The sequence below is a fragment of the Vespula vulgaris genome, chromosome 6, assembly GCF_905475345.1.
Source record: "Vespula vulgaris chromosome 6, iyVesVulg1.1, whole genome shotgun sequence".
Taxonomy (NCBI): domain Eukaryota; kingdom Metazoa; phylum Arthropoda; class Insecta; order Hymenoptera; family Vespidae; genus Vespula; species Vespula vulgaris.
In genome coordinates, this window is record NC_066591.1 from 3,289,545 (window position 1) to 3,310,000 (window position 20,456).

At 34.4% G+C, this 20,456-nt stretch overlaps 1 protein-coding gene across 1 annotated transcript; it reads right to left on the reverse strand.

The window, feature by feature from the left end:
* Positions 1 to 8,842: 8,842 nt before the first annotated feature.
* On the reverse strand, positions 8,843 to 19,698 carry LOC127064482 (ubiquitin-conjugating enzyme E2 Q2). The gene is made up of 6 exons (XM_050995594.1): positions 19,220 to 19,698; positions 16,855 to 17,202; positions 16,563 to 16,722; positions 16,308 to 16,459; positions 15,874 to 16,171; positions 8,843 to 15,624 (listed from the first exon to the last, which is right to left on the reverse strand). The coding sequence occupies exons 1-6, from the start codon at positions 19,379 to 19,381 to the stop codon at positions 15,593 to 15,595; spliced, it is 1,152 nt and encodes a 383-aa protein (XP_050851551.1). The 5' UTR covers positions 19,382 to 19,698; the 3' UTR covers positions 8,843 to 15,592.
* Positions 19,699 to 20,456: the final 758 nt, after the last annotated feature.

Sequence of the window (20,456 nt, forward strand, 5' to 3'; positions counted from 1 at the left end):
ATGGAAAGAGAGAGCTCCGATGTTTACTCGTCGGAATGTAAAAGAAAACTAGTTCGATAACAGCTCATGTTCGTTTACAGTCCGTTTTTGTTGATATTAGACAAAGACAATGTTTCCTTCTTCAAAATTTAATCGCATTGAAATGTTAAGATTGTTTTATATTTATCGCGTGTTCTGAACTATTGAATGTTTAAACGAATGTACTATCGTTTAAATATTAATTTGCTATACATCGTGTTCGCTATATATTGTTTAAATAATTATCAAATTATCGGAAATATAAATTATCTGATTTTAGTCGTATAGGAAGAGAGTTTCGACGATGTTAACTCGTCGAAATACGAAAGAAAACTGACTGGATTTGTATCAAAGTCAACCAATAGTTTGTTGTTGTTTACTTTAAATGTTGGTAACAACTCCGTGTTCGAAATATAAGTGAAATCAAATATTAAATTACTTTATCTTATAATTTTATATTTACTACAAAATATTAAGAAACTCTGAATCTCATTTTACGCACACACACATACAAGCAATCGTTTACTTCGTGGAAATATTATATTTTGCAAAACGCACACTGCGTAAGCGTTTATACAAAAATCATTATAAGCTTCTTCTCTTTTACTACAAAATTCAAAAAGCACCAATATACGAAACGTTTTTTTCATGAAAAATATTAAAAACAGCGTTTACAACAATAGTGAGTGTAGGTGTAATTTTTTATCGATTTTAATGAACAAGGTCTTGCTTCAAAGATGAAGGTTTAAACGAGAACATGGTTTTAGAAAAATTTTTTGAGAAAATCTTATTTCTATGCATAAATTATTTTCGAAAGGACACCATTTTTTACGCGATATTTTTTTTTCAAGAAAATAAAGCTTTTTAAAAATTCAAGAAAGCCGCGTGCTCGCTTAAACCTTCGTCTTCAAAACGAGACCTTGTTCATCAAAATCGATCAAGAATTACGGCTCATTGAATTACTCATTGTTAGCGTAAATCATTATAAGAGCAGGGAGTGATGAACAGCCTTAAAATAAATTTTGTAAGCCCCTTTACGAAGATTTCTCAACAAAGAAGTATAAAGGGTTGCCTTTCTCCAGGCGTACAATTAACGAATGGAAAAAAATGTAATTCTACCTAGATGAGAAGGATATTTTACCGTAACATTTTATACAAAAGAGAATAAAATTATCATTTATCATTTGTTGTTTGTATTTTATAAAATAAATTTTATAAAGCTCCTTCACGAGGATTTTTCTACAAAGTATTATAGAGGTTTGTCTATCTCCAGGAATAATGATTAATAAATGAAAAAATGTAATTCTATCATGATGGATGAAATATATTTTAACGTTACATTTATTCCATCTAACGAGAAAAGGACGTTAATCAAGAAGAATCATTTCCAAGTGGCTGCCTATGGTAAGTCGAATACTCATTAACCGTCTTAAGGTGCTTATATCAAAAGAACGCTTAATACTCTCGTACAGCTCATTACTCTCTTCTATAGGTTGAACTTTGACCGTATCCACGGTACGTAAAGCGATTACAAATATATCGCTTCGCTATATCCAGGTCCGCCATTACGGTAACGCGAGTTCATCCATACGCGAAAAGGAGCTCCTACCACCATCACCACCAACACCAAACCCCCTCACCACCCTCCTCCCAAGAAGCTCCGCCTAAAAGCTATAATAATATAACTTTTAACGTCGAAATAACTGCCGATTTCTACTATAACGCGTTCCCGACTTGTCAAGCCTCTTATTATAAAAGTTTTCGCGAGCCCGGATTAAACTCGTTCGTAGAAAAGGTCAAAGTTCGTGCTGTCTCGCTCGCGGAAAAATTCATCGGTGATTCTATTCGTTTGTCGTCTTTATGACCGTACCGAATAATCCGAAACTTTTTATGGAAAGTAGCACGTCGGTTAATCTCCTACGTGACCGGCAACGTTCGATTCGAGTCAAACCATTTAAAACGATGGCTCTCTATAAGGGAGATGAAGTTTTTACTCTTTTATGTATTTTATTGAATCAATACTACTCAACCGATTAAAAGCTATAACAACGATTATTACCAAATTATTCTCGACATTCTTCATGTCTCTTGTTACTGTCTTAAAAAGAAAAAATAATGACAGTATCGCAAAAAGAGATACGAAAGTTTACGTTCGAGTGTCGTCGAAACGATACTAAAAAAAGAAAATAATAATAATAAAAGAAAGAAAGAAAGAAAGAAAGGAAAAAAGATCGATGCTATTCGTGCGATTAATTCGTCACAATCGACGACATCCGTAGAGAAAAGAAGGAAAAAGAAGAAAAACAAAAAAAAAGAAAAAGAAAAGAAAAGAAAAGAAAAACGAAAAGAGGTAGATTTGCTTCCCGTTCGAATGAAGAGAAAAATGAAGAGAATGGGAAGAGGAAAAAGAAGGGTGAATCCGTAACCACAAAAGTGAGAGGAAGAAGAGATACCATGAAACGGTTCCACTCTCGGCGTTCCTGAATGCATAACTCGAGCCACCCCTAGTCACCTCGAGCCAACTCGAGCCACCCCTAGAGTCGTCTACTGCTTCTCGTTGGGAAAGTAGAAATGTGTGTATATATGTGTGTATATGTGTGTGCTCTCGCACTAACGCATACACACAAAGAGACAAAGAGAGAGAAGAGAGAGAGAGAAAGAGAGAGAGAGAGCGCATTGTGCCAGGCCGCGTAGCCCGTTTAATTAGCGAACAAATTAAACGTCGGGACGGCCACATCCGACATGGCCGCGCAATTAGAGGTATTATAAATTAATTATAACACCGTGACGCAGCCAGTTTTGTGGGATTCAATCTCGGAATGGGCTCACCTCCTGCAGCCCAAATGGATGCCAAACAACTTACGTATCCATCCTTTAGTATCCTACCTCTTCAACCCCCGTCTACTACCCTTCTCTAAGATTTCTTCCTTCCTTTCGTGAAAGAGAAGACGATTTTCAATGTTCTCGATTAAAAATGATATTTCTTCTACAACACCTTATCGCTGGATGTGACCTGTATGTAAGTAGATACGTAGCTATGTGTGTAACAGTGACGTTCCTGAATGGCCAAGAACGACGACGCGTAACGGGTCCATTGTTAACCGTGTCATTGTCGAGAACGAGATAACGCTCATTGTACAGTCGCATTACCATTGTTGACCCTTTCACTGGACAGCAACATGAATTCACTTTGATATACCTACCTGTCAAGGTAAATATTTATCTATCTATAGAAAAATAGAATTAATTCCATTATCATGAATTTCATTTAGTGAGAACAATGGACTTACATTTCAAGCTGGTATTAATCGATTTTCTAATAATAGGTTAAATCGTTCCTTCGAAAATATTCTTGCGTATATCTCTCTTCAAAATTCTAATCCCTTAACTTATAACAGTCCTGACAGAGAATAGGAAGCGATTAAATGTAACAACCAACTGACAGCACCTGTTGATACTTGGCCGGCCATAGTTTCAGGTTGCACGTGCATACACTCATCTCTTCCTACGTGAGTGATCCTGAATAATATTAATGATAGTAGTAATAATAATAATAATAATAACAATAATAGTATTTTATTATTAATATCTGCATAAAGAGAAAATTCGTAGTTGTCGGTGAAATAAAGGGTTTGTTTATATGTATATATATATATCGGTAATATATGAAAATCTTGCAATTTTAGTTTATTCAAAGTTACACACAATGAATATAAAAGTTGCGTCGATAATTATTCCCCTGAATATTCCATGGTGTGTGCCTTAAGCTATGCAACCTTTCATACTTCGTCGATAATGTTGCTTGCGAACGCCATCTATCGATAAAAAACTCGAAGCCCCTATACAATGATAATTTTTTTTTTATTGCATCCAAGTTACAATATGTTGCCTGCTACTAGGGGATTTAATAAAAAATTTTATTACTTCAAATAAACGATATCTGTTTTCAAGAGCAATTTAAAAATAAAATTAATTGAATAAAAATCAATGAATCGTAAATTGGAAAGTGTCGAAAATATTTTTTTAAGAATCTGAATCAAGAATTCAACAAAAAAAAAGAAAAAAACCAGTAAAAACCTAAATGGAAAGTTCTCTCTTTCTCTCTCTTCTTTTTTTTTTTTCTTCCATCGACACAGACTTTCCGTACTCTGATAAATTCAACCGCACGAGTTCGGCCATTAATATTCGACGTACGCGCGTTATTATCTTTCGTTCGTGACCGAACGTGCGGCACCTTCCATTATATTGTCGTTCGTGGGGATCCTTCGAAAACGCGCTACAAATTGTTTACGAGCAATATACACTCGTCCGGTTCATCCACGACTTCACCACCTACGCATTTTTTTTTCTCCCACCTCAATCTATTTGTATTCCGAACGAACTTTCTCAGCGAACTTATCGATGAATTTATTTCGCGTATCTATTCACAAACAGAACATGCCTGAAACATTTCTCCGAAAGATAATAATAATAATAATAATAATAATAATAATAATAATAATAATAATAATAATAATAATAACCCCTACGAAATAATGATATGATAAGTTTCGAAAAAGAATTATCTATTTTTAACCCACCCTATACTTGGTCGTTGTCAATCTTCGTAAAAAAAAAAGAAGAAACTTTACTTTAAAACCTAAAAAAAAAAAGTATAACGATCTCATTCCTTTAGAGATAAAAGATTGGAAAAATATGTTCGCGTTTTAACGTGAAACGTAAAAATTTTCAAGTCCAAATCGATTAAAAATTCTCTTATCAATATCAAGTCAATCTATTATTAAACTATTTATATAAACATAAAGATTAGATTTTTAAATGAAACGTAAACGAACAGTTTAATAGATACTTCGTACAATTTTGAATATAATTGTCTGTTTTTGACATTTCGCTAACGTCGAGGAGCAACCAGAATTCTAATGAATTCTGTCGAAACTAATACGAATAGAGAAACATTAGAAAGAGAGTTTGAGAGAAACAGAAATAAAGAGAAAGAGAGAGAGAGAGAGAGAGAGAGACTAAACGATCTAGGAAACATCCTTTCAGCGTTTACGTGCTTATTCTCGTAATTGTTCCTGCAATTCGTACGTACGTATATACGTATATATGTATGTATGTATGTATGCATGTATGTATATATAGAACATCGAAACAAGTATGAATCTCGAAAGTTGAGCTTAACGATACCACAACTTCGATTTCGTTGCACCGCTAAACAATCACAGTTGGATAGTTAGAATTTACAATTCCTTCGTAAAATCAGAGTGATTGATACGAACAATATAGATACATACGTTGTTACGTGTATATCGAATATGTTACTAACGAATCATGCTATGTATATTCCTATAAAAATATCAACTCGTTTGATTTACTCGGAGCGAACTCGACACGTACTCTCCGTCAATGTCGATTTGTTAAAACGGTAAAATAAATACAAAAGAATGATTTAAATATAATTGTTTTTAACGTAAATATACGTCTAATATTATTGATAACATTTTCTCTATATGCATATATAGTATGTTACGTCGCTACGTCGCTTAAAAGCTATATCGATTACCTCTATCGAATGAAATAAAATATAAAATGTATAAAAAAAAAATTAATAAGCAACTAAAATTTCATTCGAAATATAAATACAGGATTGGGGTCGATAGTTATTCACGTAGCGATAATAAAAAATGTAAAAAAGAAAAAAAAGAAATGAAGTTAATTGCCATGCCTTCTAAATTGCTCATATATATCGAACGTATGTGATAAAAAGTTTGTTTTATTCGAAAAAAGAGCATTATCAGGAAATATATCGTGTACGATATAAAAATAATAATAATAATAATAATGATATGGGACTAAAAAAAAACGTACGTCCTCACAATTCCAAACTCACCCCTTTCCCATCTATAATACAGATTGTTACGTATATAAATTATATAATTAAAAAAAAAAGAGAGAGAGAGAGAGAAGAAAAACCAAGAGATTTACATAAAAAACCGAAGAAAATTTAATTATTCCGAGCATGTGTCCTACCGTCAAAAATCATCCACGTATCCCGCACGATAATAGCGATTTTATTTTATAAAAAGAAAAGTTATATATATAGTTATACATATAGATTAAGAAAAAAAAGAAAACTAAGAAGAAAAGATCAAGAATCGAATTTAAAAAAACCGATACATATGTATGTATACCAATACAGGAGCACAAAACCAGTGGACAAAATGGAAGAAGCTAGAAGAAGGAAAGAAACGCAACATCCAATTTGAATGCAAAATCTTCTAGTAAGGTCGCGATAAACCGGGAAAAGGGCAGATGTGATTCGATTGGATTTTCGTAGCCACGTTCGAATTTCTTTGCGTTGGTTGGTTTCGTTTTCAAAGGAAAACGGAAAAAGAAGATTGTGGAATTGTTAGGTGAAGGGAGAGTGGTAGGATAAGGAATGAGGAAGGTAGGAAGGTAAATAGCTAGGTAGGTAAGTAGGAAGAAGACTTGTGGGTGTAGGGGAGGGTTAAAAGAAGGTGGAGGAAGAAAATAGGTATATCGAACGTATCGTTCGTGGTCACCACGTGTCGTAAATTGATTTATCGAAAAGTACCTACCGTATCGAAATTGTATCGTTTGACCAGTAACGATAATACATACGTATAAAAATCAGAAAAAGGTATCCCATAAGGGATAAAGGAAAGAGTATTGGAAGAGTCCTTGATCGTATCTACGTACAATATGTGTTTTTCTTTACGAAACTTTCTAACATAAACTTGTAATATAATATAACGTATACATATAAAGATTTTCTCTTTGAAAATGACGTCCTTTGAAAGCATGAAGTTTTAAAATTTTCCAATTGAACTTTTTATAGAAATCGTGTTGAATGAAAAAGAAGAAGAACGAAAAGAAAGAGAACCGATTTGTCAATCGATAAACCCTATGTGTATGTAAATATATATATTACAATATATTCAATTGAAAATTAATCGATCAAAAAGCATTAATAACTCGTTAATTAATTATTATACATCGTTTAAACATTTTACATTTGCATCGATTATTCACGACAATTATTCACTATCATTAATCCTATTTAGCATATCAATATCTGTCAAAGTATTATATACATATATGTATCCATATATTTAATATATGGATTCACGAACTATCCTACAATACATATGATATTAAAAAAGAAGCAATAGGAAAAATTTTCAGTAGTCACGGATCAAAGGAGTCACGTTCTTGGACACTATAAAGGCGAACGAACGAATATCGTATCATCAGGAGAAATGTTATGGGATAGGATGATCCAAGCGAAAGGGACGTTCCCTTTTTCGATGAAAAGAAATGTATTTGACGGGGTTATGCGTCATGTGTATATACATACATACATACATACATACATACATACATACATACATATATATATATATGAATATATGTATTATACCTATGTGCATATTCGAGGTGCACACACGCGTTATGCAAATTGCCAAGCGCGTTATCTTCGGGTGTGAGAGCGAGAATACGCTTTCCTCTTCCTCTTCCTCTTCCTCTTCCTCCTCCTTCTCCTCCTCCTCCTCCTCCTCTTCCTCATTCTCCTCATCCCATGGGAAATACAAACTGATAGCATGGCAATACGGACAACCCATTAACCTTCTCCGTACTATGTGAAATTGTGTTCGATATATTCTCCCTCCTTCTCTCTCTCTCTCTCTCTCTCTCTCTCTCTCTCTCTCTCTCGCACACACTCTCTCTCTCTCTCTCTCTCTCTCTCTCTCTCTCCCTCTCTCTTTCCCTTACACACATTGAATTCCTAGATGACAAAATTATCCCTCTAGCCTGACTTCAAAACGAGACTTATCATCTAATGTACAACAATTTTTTTTAATTCTTTCGTACTACTCTTTTTCATATATATATATATATTTTTTTTTCTTTTTAATATAAAAAATTTTACCTAATGCTCGTGAAGGAAAACAAAAAATTGATTTTAAAAAAAAAATCTCTTTAATTAATATAACTACGTTTCTTCAAAAATTAGAACGAAATGTGCAAAATAATTATTAATACGTGCGTCGCTATATATGTATATCACTGTACTATACATATTATATATTTACAATGTATCGGGTCGGAAGAAAAGTTCGCAGCACGTTTTCTATACGCCGTCTATTGGAAAATGCTACAAACTTTTGTTCCAATCTAATGCTACACACGTACACACATACACCACCATCACTCGTACTTGCGCACACATACACGCATATATGCATACTATATGTGCGTCGTGCTCCGATAAAAAAAGAGGCTAACGTGCAAAAACGACTTATCGTGATAAAAGCGTTTAGTTATGTACCATTCCGCAAGGGGATTTCATTATTAATAAATAATTTCAATAGCGAATTAGAAAAGTCAATAATTATTCTAGAAAATTGAAATTGGGTTTCATTGAAAAAGGGCGTACCTTTCACTTACAAAAGAACATAACAAGATGCTAACAAGGGAAAACAAATTTTCGCGGAAAATGCTTTTAAAGTCATGCACTATACCGCAATGAAGGTTTCATTATTAATACATGATTTTAATAGTGCATTACTAAAGTCAATAATTATACTAGAAAATTGAAATTTGTCTCGTTAAAACGAGCGTATTATTTACTTTATTTAAAAGACCAAAAAACCAAAAAAAAAAAAAAGAAAAGAAAAAGAAAAACATTCAAAATCAATTTTTTCGCACTTTGATAATAACCCCTTCTTACCAGAACGCGCCACACACGCGTACGCACACAATTGTACTGGATTATCAATGACATGGTAAAATCGTTGAAACGAACGTTTTTATGGACCTTTACTTGAAAAATCACTTTATACAGTCTGTACACAAAGTGCGTATACAATTATCTTAGACACATTGGAAATAAGACGTATAGTAGCCTAACATATTTTTTTCGACCGCGTTTTTCACTAATGATAATCCTCGCTTCGTTACGTTTAATATAAGATCATTATGACGTTCGATATTTTGTACCATAAATATTAAACCGAACACGAATATCGAAGAACGATTCGTCTCACTCTGCGTTATCTTTCTTCTCTTTCTCTCTCTCTCTCCCTCTCTCTCTCTCTCACTCTCTCTCTCATTCACACACACACATTCTCTCACTCTCACTCTCATTCTCTCCCTCTTTCTCTTCTTCACAAAAAAACACAAGCAGCATTTTTTTAATCATCGTTGTCTCACTCTACCCTAAGTCTTCCTTATCCTTTTCTCCAGCACGTCTTCCCGCCCACCACCACCCTCTCACCACCCACCCAACCCCTCATACCCTCCCACCTTCCGTTCTCCCTCTGGACAACGCAAAGATCACGACAATATATCTCCGATTTATTTTCAATAAAAAATATAATGCCCTCGATATTAGTAGCAAAAATATAGAAAGTATGCGTTACACACTTCGCTTTGTTTTTCTTTTCCTTTCCCGTCGTGGTACTCCTCTTCTTCTTAGCGAATTATAATATCGAAAGGATAAAAGAGAAAGGAAGATGTGGGGGACGGAAAGAGATAAAAGAGAAAGGGGAAAAATACTTAAAAAAAAAAAAAAGAAAGAAAGAAAGAGAAGAAAAGCAAAATAAGAAAAAGAAAATAAACGATCGGAGTAAAGCAGATAGAAAGTCGTCGAAGAAAAAGAAGATGATGATGAAGAAGAAGAAAAAGAAGAAGAAGAAATGAAGAAGATAGAGAGGAAGAAAAAGTAGTAACAAAGAAATAAACATAGAACTGTAGACAAAATATAGTGATCAAAAAGAAGATGGAGGAGGAAGAGAAGAAGAAGAAGAAAAAGAAGAAGAAGAAGAAGAAGAAGAAGAAGAAGAAGAAGAAAGAGAAGCTTTCGAGAAAAATTACGAAACATAACACGATATTTCTTAACGACGTCGAACAATCGATATGATAACTCAAATATGTTTAATCTCTCGGGGCACGGCTGTACAAATCATTATCGTTGGGCCCCGTTGAGAGATGATAACAATGTGTGAGTCCGAGAATCGCGTTTCTATATAAGATCTACACTTAAAAAGCTAGAAAACATTTTTTTTCCTCGTACCTCGTGACACAACATGATTTTTTTCTTCTTTACATCGCTACCGATCCCTTCTCCCACCGTACTTCTCCTACCCACACCTCACCTCTCCCATCACAATGATCCTTTTCCTTTTTTCTGAAGCTTTTTTTTTTCCTCAATCATTTTTCATATATCGCACAAATACTTTCGAATGAGACGCTTCTATCTATCTCGATCTCTCTATCTATCTATCTATCTATCTATCTATCTACCTTTCTTTCTTTCTGTCTTTCTTTCTTTCTTTTTTCTTTCTTTCTTTCTTTCTTTCTTTCTTCTATCCTTCTTTTCTTTCTTCCGGCAATATAATTACAATTAACGAGCGCATAATTTTATCGGGAGTCCCATTCGCTACACACTTTGCTCGAATAGATCGTTGTCGCCGTATATGTGTGTTTACAATATGTATATGTATATCATTAACGTCGAGACAAAAGTGATCAATAATAATTGTCGAAAAGATCGTCGCAATAATCCCGAAAAAAAAAAGAGAAAAAGAAAAAAATGTCTTCTTCAATACGATAGATCGTAAATAGATCGATAAGAAGTCTTCTTTTCCGTCTCTCTCTGTCTCTCTCTCTCTCGCTCTCTCTCACTCTCTCTCTCTCTCTCTCTCTCTCTCTCTTTCTCTCTCTCTCTCGTTCGTAAGCCTTCGTCGCAATGATAATTAATTGTTATAAATCCGTCTTACGTGATTCCATTTTTAATTACACCCCTCCTCCTTCTTCTTCTCCTCCTCTTCCATCTTCTCTTCCTAACTTTCCTTTCCTCGTCTCATTCACATTTTATTCTTTCATTCTTTCTATCTATCATTCTTTTCGCAAAAAGACACTCCGCTTTGGCGCGTAAAAAATGTGTGAAACGAAGCAATTCACTGCGAGCAGCAGAATACGAAGATGAAACATATGTACGTACGAAAGAGAATCTTCGTGTCTCTCTATGTTAATACGTGATTTTTTTCTCAGTGTGTCTGTATATCTGTGTGTATATATACACGGTTTAGAATATACCTTTTCTTGCGTATTCGATATTTTTTTTTTCCTTTTTTATTTTACGCATGTATTCGTGTACGTGTACGTGTGTGTGTATGTGTATGCGTATATAATATGTATGTACGAAACAACTTGCAAAAATAACTTGCAAGCGACATTTGTATTTTCTTAACTGCATCGATGCGACTATAAACGGTGACAAAAGAAAGATTTGTTTGATGAACGTATGCATATTTGTGTATCTTAAAATGATACGACGCTGTATATATATATATATATGTGTGTGTGTATATACATATAAGTTATATGTATATCCGGCGTCATTTTATTCTTCGTTTTTAAAGTGCAATGTGGTATGTATGAAAATTGATATTCTTCTCTCGAGAGAAAGGATATGATGACGTTGTTGTTGTTGTTTGCTATTATAAATTCTATCGCGCTATGTTTAGAAAGTGCATCGAGAATTATTACACTAACGTCAGTCAGCACTTATTAAAAACGAATGAAATAATGTAAGAGAAATGAGTTTACAATGATATGAGCTTTAGACATAATGACTTATAACGCACGTTTGTTCCTTTGTTTATAACTTTTTTTCTTTTCTTTTCTTTTCTTTCTTTTTTTCTCCTTTTTATCCGATTACTTTCCTTCTTCTCTTTCTTCCATTTCAAGTAAAGATATAATATAAATTTGACTACACCGCAACTGAACTCTACCAACGTTTTGATCAACAAAGATTCTCTCTCTCTCTCTCTCTCTCTCTCTCTCTCTCTCTCTCTCTCTCTCTCACTCCCTCTCTTTCAATGCGTTATTTAATTTATGGTCAAAAAATCACGATATATATATATATATATTGTTGAGTGTGTGTGTATATATAGTCAAAAATTTTTAACAATTAATTTATTGCATAATTCATATTATTAAGTAATTGCCCTACAAATTATGCAATAAACTAATTTTTCGAAATTGTTTACTTAAACGACACTCTCATAATCACCGGCTCATATACGATCATATAATCTATGTGTGTATATATATACACACACATATCATACATACATATATATATATATATATACACACACATATATATACATTCACATAAAATATACTATTAAACGCTTGAGAATGGCATCAAAGCCTTGGCGTTATTATACGACGAACTATATAACGTAATGGCGCATCATTATACACAATGAATGCTTTCTTTCTCAAAACGTAGAGAAAGTAACAAAAAGTGGACAATATCAAACGTTTTACACACAACCAAATTTCTTGTTTCTATTGTTTTTATTTATCTTTTTTTTTTTTCTTTTAATTTTTAGCAGTACTTCATTCGAAAGAAAAAAGAAACAAAAAAGAGAATTAGAAAAGTAAAAGATTTTAAAGAGCAATCCCTTATAAGGAAAGTAACACAAACAGTTTTACACAACCGAATATATATATTATATATATACATATACAACTATATAAAATTTGTTACATACTCATTTCGATTGTACGTCAAACAATGTAAGAGAAATAAGTTATGTAATTTAATAAAAAACAAAAAAACGGACAATGTTTAGGCGATTAAAGAGATCTAAACGTAAACTTTGGCAATTTTTTTTCTGAAATGAAGGAGCGAGAGGGATATTACTATTATTATTATTATTATTATTATTATTATTATTATTATTATTATTATTATTATATTATATTATTATTATATTATTATTATTATTAATATTATTAATATTATTTTATTATTATTATTATTATTATTATTATGCCGTATGTTTCATACTCCTAATATAATTCTATCTAAACGTATCGACATCAATTGCACTAACACGTACGATCGCTATTTTTTTCAAAGTCTTATAATCTGTCGCCTAATCGGCTAATACGAGAGATGTAAAAATATATGTATATATATATATTTTGGATCTTTCCGATGAAAAATCTATCGACGTCGACGCCTCCTTTTCGTGTTTCGTTCTTTATATGATAAAAAAGAAAACCAACAATAGGAAAAAGTAAAGAAAAAAAGAAAAGAAAAATAAAGATAACAATAGAAAATAAAAAGAAAAAGAAAAGGAAGAAGAAAAGAATACACTCAGTGAAAAACGCTCACTTAATCGAAAAAGAAAAAGTATTTTTGTTATTGTTGTTATTACTATCATCATTATTATCATTTATTATTTATATAAAGTTTCTTATCAATCGTTACTTCAATCAATCTCGAATTCTATTTTCCTGTGGAACTATCTCCACGAATCCGATGATTTTTCAAATTTCTTATAGTCAAATTAATCTCTATTTGGTTGTGTGTTTGTGTGTCCTTCTCGTTCGTCATCATGATGTAACAACTTAAATTATCAAGCGTAACAAAATGTAAATCAAAGGAAAATTCGCCTCAAACTTGAAACAATATGCACAATTTTACTGTGATACATTATATCACTCTTCTTACTCCAACAAAGATCACCACCACACTCTTTCACTCTTCCACTCTCTCTCTCTCTCTCTCTCTCTCTCTCTCTCTCTCTCTCTCTCTCTCTCTCTCTCTCTCTCTCTCTCTCACTCACTCACTCATTCACTCACTCACTCACTCACTCACTCACTCACTCACTCACTCACTCACTCTCACTCTCTCTCTCTCTCTCTCACTCTTGCTCGCTCTCTTTCTCTCCCTCTCTCTCTCTCTCTTGCTCTTCGTTTATTTTTTTAATAATTTTTATTGTTATTTTTTCTTCTTTTTAAAGAAAAAAAAAAGAAATACGTAGACTTGCGCATGAACGATTTTCCTAATGAATTGCACGATTAATGTAGTTAACAAACGATCCCAATGATAAAAAGATATTAGAAAACTTCTTAATATAATTAGAGCGATGATCATTGTGTTGCGTTCCTACCCTCTCCTAACTGCTACTCCCCTCCACTCCCATTCATACACTCTCTCTTTCTCTCTCTTTTTATGAAGACAGGAAGCACAACGCGTAAACACATCTCACAGAATGTTTACATACTATTCTCGTACGCACGCACTATGTTCGTATGTATGTATGTATGTATGTATGTATGATGTATGTATGTATGATGTATGTATGTATGATGTATGTATGTATGATGTATGTATGTATGTATGTATGTATGTATGTATGTATGTATGTATGTATGTATGTATGTATGTATGTATGTATGTATGTATGTATGTATGTATGTATGTATGTATGTATGTATGTATGTATGTATGTATGTATGTATGTACGTACGTATGTTTGTATGTATGTATGTATGTATGTATGTATGTATGTATGTATGTATGTATGTATGTATGCATGTATGTATGTATGTATGTATGATATATGTATTATGTATGTATTTATTTATTTATTTATTGTGTGTGTGTGTGTGTGTGTGTGTGTGTGTGTAAGGTATGGTATGGTATGGTATGGTATGGTATGGTATGGTATGGTATGGTATGGTATGGTATGGTATGGTATGGTATGGTATGGTATGCTATGCTATGTTATGTTATGTTATGTTATGTTATGTTATGTTATGTTATGGTACGGTACGATACGATACGATACGATACGATACGATACGATACGATACGATACGATACGACACGATACGACACGGTACGATACGGTACGGTACGGTACGGTACGGTGCGGTGCGGTGCGGTGCGGTGCGGTGCGGTGCGGTACGGTACGGTACGGTACGGTACGGTACGGTACGATACGGTATGGTACGGTACGGTACGGTACGGTACGGTACAGTACGGTACGGTACGGTACGGTACGGTACTGTACGATACAGTACAGTACGGTACGGTACGGTACGGTACGATACGGTACGGTAAAGTACGGTATGGTACGATACAGTAAAGTACGGTACGGTACGGTACGGTTCGGTACGATATAGTACGGTACAGTACGGTACGGTAGAGTACGATACGTTACAGTACAATACGTTACAGTACAGTACAGTATAGTATAGTACAGTACGGTACGGTACGGTACGGTACGGTACGGTACGGTACGGTATAGTATGGTATGGTATGGTATGGTATGGTATGGTATGGTATGGTATGGTATGGTATAGAATTATCAACGAAAACTAAGGATTATCTCGTTTCTTTCGAAGATCAATTGGCATTTTTAAAGAATGATTATAAATTCCAGATGAGAGATAAAAGATCGTATAAATCACATTCGTCAAAGCGATCATATACGATCTCTAAATGCCTAATTACTGAAAAATCTATGCATACAAAACCAAACATGTCACCGTTTGCGCGGCAGCCTTTTCTCAGCCATCAAAGGAATTATGCGTTAGATTAATTCAGTATCTTAAGTTACCTAGGTAATGTGTTTGTGTATCAAATCATTATCGTAACAATTATTTGTTGGGCACACACCGAATTAAAGTCTCAGCTGTAAGCACGCGTCATATTTTGCTCCTCAATAATATTTATTCATTAGCCATCCTCCTTCGGTGGAGTAAACCAACCTGGAAAGATAGTTTTAGAGATACTCTTTTTAAAAGGCAAAAATGACGGTTACATTTTCTGACAAAGAATTATTCCTTAAATCTTGTGTTGGTGTTATCAAAGGAGCCAACCACTTTATATATATGTGTGTGTGTGTATGTGTGTGTGTGTGTGTATACATATATACATTATATATATATATATATATATATATATATATATATATATATACATACGCATACACAAATATTAATATTAAATTCTCTCACCATTCTTTTCATGTATTTGTACGAGCGATTTAAACGATTGTTGCGCGCGAGCCAAACTGTATTGCCCTTGTCCACCGCACACTTTACCAGCACCGCCTGAGCCTTGAAACTGTATGCGTGCTTTTCCTTTTACCAGCGTCGCAGAAATTTGCATTATTACCGCTTCTACCGTATACGCCGAACTCCAGCCCTGTTTCGTAAGAAGTTCCATACAAATAGCACCACCTACGAGGACGTATCCACCCGATATGATGGGATGTACGACTCTTACAAACGGTGGTTCGAATGGATAAGTTTCCTACAATAAATCAAAATGAAAAGAAAAGACAATAGAATATTTTATCAAAAACAAGTTATCCTCACTGGTTTATAAAAAGAACAGATCGTTTGCTCTCACTTTTTTATTACATTTTTCAACGCATAACTCTATATACCTTAAAAAGCATGTTAAGAAGAATACTGTCTTTGCCTTCCTTTTCTTTAAGAAGAATGAGATCGCTATGGAGAGGCGAATCAGGATCAACACACATCAACCTAATGTTCCATTCGTATAAACTGTCATTTACTAATTCTATGCTGTACATTCCTGAAATAAATTTATACGATACAGATGAAGTTTTTTAAAGATATTAACTTCTCTGAGACTGGCGATACAGACAATTATCCATGATGCATTAACCACATAATACCTTTCTTAAAGCTGTCACTTCGGTAAATGTCTCTCAGTTCTTTCATTAGCCTGTCTGTTGCTTGTACGCTTCCACAAACAGATCCCTTTAAGTAATCTTGTCTCTGATTCTGTCTCAACCTTTCTAGCGTCGCAAGGTGCTCTAAATCCATTTCTTCCCCCTTTGTACGGATAAAATACATAGCAATCCGTAAAAATCATAAATAACATGCTTACTTCTACAATGTTTATAACAGGCATAGAAATTTATTACGTAAGTAAAGAGAATAAAGTAATAAAAGGAATCTACTTACCTTGGTCTTTGAATTCGCGTCACCTTCATCCATATCTAAATGAAGATCTTCTTCCGCTTCGCTTTCTTCATCTTCGTCAATATCTTCAGTATCTTCAGCTTCCATTCTTTGCGCCATAGCTTCATTAGCTCCACCTAATCTTAATGGGTCCAATGCTGTTCTTAGTCGTTCCACGTCTGGTGGTTCTGGTAAAGAATGAAGCCGACATAATTCTTTAAGGAGGATTCCAACTTGATTGATTACATGGTTGTCGCGACCAGTGGTGTTGCTTAAAATCTGTACTGCATTGGTGACACTGGTCTCTTCTGATTCTGCGAACCATACTGGTGGTGTGGAGGGATACGTTTCCTAAGAAAATAAATGACGCGTACTTTTACGACATCGAAAGAATGAAAGACGTATCTTAAAAGTATAAACACACGAGTATTCCTACTTGAAAACTAAATGTCGTTTTCTTTAAAAAAAAAAAAACAAAGAAAAAACAAAAGAAAGAAGAAAAGAAGAAGCTAAATTACAAAAATACAAAAATTCTTACTTATTCGCGTTGGAATTAAATTTAGAGGCGTCTAAATAAAAGATTATATTCACTCATAACGAAGCAAATACAAAATGATACTTATCAAGAAACACAAACTTTTCACGAGCTTTATACACTCTATAGAGGGATACCACGGTAATTATTGGAAAAGCATAACGTCGAAACGATCGATGTGCTATTTCGACAAAACAAATACATATGTATATATATATATATATATATGATATATATACATATATATATCCAATATCGACGCGAAACCCCGGATTTCGTTCGCTCCAACGATGTCTTCTTTTTCGTCCACATGTTCTTACTTAACCCAACCAAAAATCATATCAAAACCAAACAACACTACTTACACGTCATACATATGTTCACATCGAAACGATTAAGTTAAATTAAATTAAAATTCTTTTACGATCGGATATTATCAAAATACCAATTCGAATAATTCGGTGAACAACACTTGTGTACCGGAAAAAACACAAACACACACACACACGCATACAAAATCGTACTGCGTAAAACCGCAAGGTAAGAAGAAAGAAAAGAGAAGACCTTATTTTTAAGAGGAACGAACGAACCAACGAACGAACGAACGAACGAACAAAAAGCTCGTTTCACTCGGCTTATTGCGGGACAAAGATGACATGCTTACGATAATACACGAATTACAAGTTACGACGACGATGCGACGATGACGACGGGAACGACCGATCGCGTAACGTATCTAATGATACCCGCGAAATACAAGGAAAGGAAAAGAAATGAAAATAAAATAAAAGAATAACGACGTAATAGACGAAATAAACACGTACAATGTATATAAATATATCCGATTAATTGTGTTTGTTTGAAACGTACGAAAAGATGATTGGATAAGCATAACGATGATAACGACGACGATAACGATGATAACGAAGACGAAAAAGACTACGACGACAACGACGACGAAGATGATGACGTTTACTATTGAAATAATCGTAATGACGAATGACATGTACACACCGTTTGATCATAACGAATAAAAAATAATAAAAGGAGAGGTAGGTAGTAGTTCCGTTGTGAGGGCCTTACCCTCTATCGAGTACACACCACGCATTGACCTCCAGACGCGCGCGACGCGTTAATTCCTCGACAAAAATCTAACCATCGAACAAATCGAGGAAGAGAGAGAAAGAAGGGAGGGAGGAAGGGAAAAAGAGAGGGAGGGAAGATCGATCGAAGCAACGTCAAAATCTTACGAGTGTGGTACGGCGAAAGGACGGCGATATGGGCTAAATGTAAAAGCGTGTGACTCGAGCTCTACGAAAGAGAGAGAGAGAGAGAGAGAGAGAGGGAGAGAGAGAGAGAGAGAGAGAGAAAGATCGAAGAGTCGAACGAGATTCTTCTTGTCAAAAGTCCCAAATAACAACACGATGAGAATGTTGTTGTTTCTTTGTCCTTATCGGTTGAGACAGAGAACGAGAGAGAGAGAGAGAGAGAGAGAGAGAGAGAGAGGAAGAATCGGCGAGTACGAGAAAAAGGGAGAGTGAGACGAGAGTAAAGAAAGAAAGAAAGAGAGAGAGAGAGAAAGAGCGAAAGGGAACGAGAGGTAGGTAGACAGACAGACAGAAGAGAAGGAGGGCGGTATAAAGAGAGACAGAGATGAAAGATAGACAGAGAGAGACAGAGAGAGAGAGAAAGAGAGCGAGAGAGAAGGAAAGAAACAACGACGGAAATGAAGGCGCGCTTCTCCGACGGAAAAATATCAAGGCTTATGTAAAATTAAATAATCGAATTCATAATCGTTTGTCACAATAGATAAATACACTTTGACGCACTTACTGTTATATTGGCGTGTATTTCGTATTTCTTCCCATTTTTACCGACGAACCTGCAGCTGAGCTCGTCCACGCTCGCAGACATTATTTGAAATCTCTCATGGCTCTTTGGGAAGACGGACTCGAGGGTTTTTATCTCCTGCTTTAACGTGTTCAAGCAAGCCATTTGGGGTGAAAACGGCCGAGTCTGCTGTGCCCCAAATTTTTCGGCGGTTACGTCCACCAAAAACACAGCAGCCGAGAGAAACACGACGAACCCGATGACTACCCGACAAAATGGCGACCGCGACTGAGAACTTCGGCCGGTCTCGTGCGATTCCGTTTTCCTCCGCTGTCAGCTGGCGCCACCGTTGGACACCATTGCGCTTTTGCGCAAGCGCATTCACATCCTTCCGTCGCGCCAATCGTTCAAATTCATTTTCTAGGATAACCGGAAGTATATTAAGTTTAATCATTTGTATAATCTTTCTTTTTCATAGGGGTACTATGGAAGTTTATGTAAATAGGATATGTATCGAATAAATATGTATCTTTTTGTTTATTATGTATCTTTACTTCTTCATCGAATTAAATTTCATCGGTAGTATATCCTAATGCTAAAAGATATCTCTTTTTTTTTTTTTGTTCTTTTTTCAACAAATTCTAAAATCATTATTGAGATTGTTCTTTTTTTTCTCTTCTTTTTTTTTTTTCTTTACGGAAATTGATGAAAGCTTTATCGATTGTATCATGAATTTATTTGAAATGCCTAGTATTTCTAAATCTTATAAACTATATTTACAACGAGAGAGAGAGAGAGAGAGAGAGAGAGAGAGAGAGAGAGAGAGAGAGAGAGAGAGAGAGAGAGAGAGAGAGAGAGAGAGAGAGAGAGAAAGAGAGAGAGAGAGAAAGAGAGAGAGAGAGAGAGAGAGAGAGGCGATAGTTATATTAAAGTATAATACACATATTATTTTTTAACAGATATTAACAAATAAATGCACTAGTCTAATGTGCTACAAATAATTAAATTCTAGTTTTTGGACTGGGCTCGTAAATCCTTGTCATTTTCTTTTTTTACTAATTTGTTTTTCGACGTCGAGCACAGAGAATATTCTTTTGCTTTTCTTTTTTTTTTTGCTTCTTTTCTTTGTTCTATCTTTTTTTTAAGTACTTTTCAAAATACTTCGCACATAAGCCCTCTTTAGAAATTATAATAAAATCATTTAAATCATTTGTTTCCATATCTTGGGATAAGATTTTTA